The sequence below is a fragment of the Poecilia latipinna genome, unplaced genomic scaffold (assembly GCF_001443285.1).
Source record: "Poecilia latipinna isolate Pla-1442-1.1 unplaced genomic scaffold, P_latipinna-1.0 Scaffold1801, whole genome shotgun sequence".
Classification (NCBI taxonomy): domain Eukaryota; kingdom Metazoa; phylum Chordata; class Actinopteri; order Cyprinodontiformes; family Poeciliidae; genus Poecilia; species Poecilia latipinna.
In genome coordinates, this window is record NW_015114417.1 from 122,930 (window position 1) to 126,616 (window position 3,687).

The 3,687-nt window shown below is 43.8% G+C and overlaps 1 protein-coding gene across 1 annotated transcript in view; it reads right to left on the reverse strand.

Annotated features, from left to right (window-relative positions):
- Positions 1-6: 6 nt before the first annotated feature.
- Positions 7-3,687, reverse strand: part of LOC106934400 (protein NLRC3-like) — a gene marked incomplete at its 3' end in the record, with an annotated part of 10,865 nt that continues 7,184 nt past the window's right edge. The window contains exons 3-4 of the mRNA XM_015014274.1: positions 2,283-2,518; positions 7-1,316 (exon numbers count right to left, since the gene is read on the reverse strand). Of these exons, the coding sequence (XP_014869760.1) occupies positions 7-1,316; positions 2,283-2,518 (1,546 nt within the window). The remainder of the gene's footprint in view (positions 1,317-2,282; positions 2,519-3,687) is intronic.

Consider the following 3,687-nt stretch of genomic DNA (forward strand, 5'->3'; position numbering starts at 1 on the left):
GTATTTTCCTCCCAGGAACGTCTTGATGACCTCTAACCTCCTGGTGGTGAAACAGTGGAGCATGTAGACTGCAGCCAGAAACTCCTGGATGGTCAGATGAACAAAGCAGTAAACTGGTTTCTGGAAGATCAGATTCTCTCTTTTGAAGATCTCTGTACAAACTCCTGAGTACACTGAGGCCTCTGTGACATCCAGACCACACTGCTCCAGGTCTTCTTGGTAGAACATGATGTTTCCTTTCTCCAGATGTTCAAACGCCAGTTTCCCCAGCTTCAGAAGAACTTCCCTGTCTGCCTCCATCAGCTCCTGTGAACTTGTCTCATGTCCTCCATGGTACTTGTTCTTCTTCCTCTTTGTCTGGACCAGCAGGAAGTGTGAGTACATGTCAGTCATGGTCTTGGGCAGCTCTCCTCTCTGCTCTGAGGTCAACATGTTCTCCAGAACCGTAGCAGTGATCCAGCAGAAGACTGGGATTCCACACATGATGTGGAGAGTTTTTGATTTCTTGATGTGGGAGATGATTCTGCTGGACAGCTCTTCATCACTGAACCTCCTCCTGAAGTACTCCTCCTTCTGGGCGTCGGTGAAGCCTCGTACTTCTGTTACCCTGGAAACACATGAAGGAGGGATCTGATTGGCCGCTGCAGGTCTGGTAGTTATCCAGATGAGAGCCGAGGGAAGCAGGTTCCCCTTGATGAGGTTTGTCAGCAGAACGTTGACTGATGACGTCTGTGTGACGTCAGAAACCAGCTGCCTGCTGTTGAAGTCCAGTGAAAGTCTGCTTTCATCCAGGCCATCAAAGATGAAGAGCAGTTTGCATTTATCCAGCTGCTCTGCTGGGAGCTTCTGGAGTGTTGGATGGAAAACATGGAGCAGCGAGAGAAGACTGTGCTGCTGATCTCTGATCAGGTTCAGCTCCCTGAACGACAGCAGAACCACCACACTGACATCCTGGTTCTCCAAGCCCTCGGCCCAGTCCAGAGTGAACTTCTGCACTGAGAAGGTTTTTCCAACACCAGCGACGCCGTTGGTCAGAACCACTCTGATGGCTCCATGTTGGTCAGGGAAGGATTTAAAGATGTCCTGGCACCTGATTGGAGAGTCATGGAGGTTCTGGATCTGGGAAGCTCTCTCCAGCTGCTTCACCTCATGCTGGGTGTTAACCTCTTCACTCTGTCCCTCTGTGATGTAGAGATCAGTGTAGATCCTGTTGAGGAGGGTTCTACTTCCTGTTTCATCACTTCCTTCAGTCACACATTCACATCTCCTCCTTAGACTGATCTTATGTTCCTCTAGAACCTCCTGCAGAACAACATCTGCTGAAACATAGAAGAAAAGACAACCAAAGTAAAAAACATGATTTATTGTAATTGGATTGGAACAAAACCACCTGGAACATTAGGAGGCGTTATCATTATAAGGTCTCTGATTTCACAGGATGTCATGCTAAACAATTAAATCCATACACAGAACCAGAACATTGTTCTATCATCAGACAGCAGATTCCTGTTTTGTGGCCTTTGTCTGTTCACTGTCAGGATCTGATGCACAAAGTAGATCAGATAAATGCTGACAGAAACACAGTCATTAAATGTAGCAGCTTTAAGCAACATCAACTCTTCTGCATCATGTCCTCATTTTGATGTTTCTATCTGACCTTCATCCATGAACAGCAGCTAAACAGGCAGAGAGACGGAAAAATGTTTTCTCCCAGCATTTCCAGCCTTAATGAAGGGAATCTAGAGGAAATGGTTTAATCTGCCAGAGAAACAGATCATTATAACAGGTAGTATTCACATTTAAAACGGCATTTTGAGTCAAAGACTGAATTGGATGTTTGTAAAGAATAACATGCGACTGATTTAGCCCTTTAGAAGTAAAACACATTGTTAGAATTATTACATGATGTATGTATAATTATATAAACTGTAATTTAATGTCAGAATAAATCAGGGTTTCTTTCTCTCTTTCTGTAAAAGCAGCAGGTTGTTTTTTTTCTCCATTTTTTTGTTTTCATTAATCAAAATAACCTCCAGTCTAAAGGTGATGTTCAGTTTTAAAGCATTTAGCACAAACAACTGAAACAGATCCATTTTAAATCAAACCCAGCAGGTTGTTCGGTTGAACACATTCGATCCATTTACAGCTGGAAACAGATTTAGCTGAAATAATTGATCACAGAAAGACGTTTAACACCTTGAATTTCCAAATCCCATCTAAAGACGTTGAATTGGTTCAACAGACAACAGAAGGAAGCTCTGATTGGAGGTGTTCAGTCTCACCTGGAGCACAGCTGCTCTGATTGGCTGTCAGCAGTCCAGCTCCTGTTCTGGGTCGTTTCCCACACTGGGGGCAGGAGGAGGGTCCAGATGGAGCAGACTGGTCCCAGTAGGACCTGATGCACTGTCTGCAGAACCAGTGTCCACAGCTGGTAGAGACCGGATCCACCAGAACCTTCTGACACAAAGCACAGCAGGACGGCTGCTCCTCCTCACCAATGTTGCTCCTCTTCCTCCCTCTGTGAAGACATTTCTTCATCAATGAAACTGTTCACTAAATATGGGTGAAATGATGAAGATGTTCATGAAGGTCCAACACAATCAGTAAAATCATATTAATTGGAGATATGATCAGTATTTATGGTTTTGGGAATGAGACTCAGCGCTGTCAATCATCCTCATGTAAAGACCACTGTTGAGCCACCTGCATCATTGGCCATGCTAACTAGCATTAGCATTCATGACAGGTTCTATCGTCAGGAAGCATCTGCAGCATAGCAGAGGATAAGTTAAGGAGTGGAAGAGGGGGGTGAGCAGCGCCACATGAATGGTGACTGACGGCTCTAAGAACCGCCTCCCGTCTGATTGGGTGTTTCTCGATAGAACTGGGAGAAGGTAGAGGAGATCTTTACACAGACTATCAGTCTCATGCCGTCACAACATAGTGACAGTTTTAACAAATATGTAAAAAAAAAAATGTATAAAAGTTACATACTACAGCTTCAAAGGTCAAGGGTCAAAGTTGAGTGATTAGTTGACACGTCGTCCTCTAGGATCCAATGAAGGGAACCTGGAGGACCGTTCCTCCATCCTGGACCCATAAGAAGCACTTGGCCTTCTTATGATTATAAAACATTTATTCATTTTGGTAATTCTAACAATGCACAATTAAAGATTTGACTGGTAAAAAAAAAAAAAAAAAGCTCTCATCACTGCCAAAGTAAAATGAACAAATGATGGTCAAAAATTGTTTCTGCCATAATTAGACCTCCTGCTGTGAGGTTACCAGTGACTACATTCAACTATTCATGATGCCACTCATTGCGATTACAAAAAACAACAAATTATAACAAAGGACTTACTTTTGGTCCGGGATTTACCTACCAACATTTTACCATTACACAGTTTTATGTACACACGGTTTATAGTGTCTCTCAAATCCTTGTAACAGACGACTTAGCTTTGGAAGGAAGATAATCATCTCCTGGGTTGAACTGAATGTGAGCACTGCTTGTGTTGCTCGCTAACGTGATGGGCATTGCTTATGGTTGCTCGCTAACGTGATGGGCATCGCTTATGGTTGCTAGCTAACGTGATGGGCATCGCTTATGGTTGCTAGCTAACGTGATGGGCATCGCTTATGGTTGCTAGCTAACGTGATGGGCATCGCTTATGGTTGCTAGCTAAC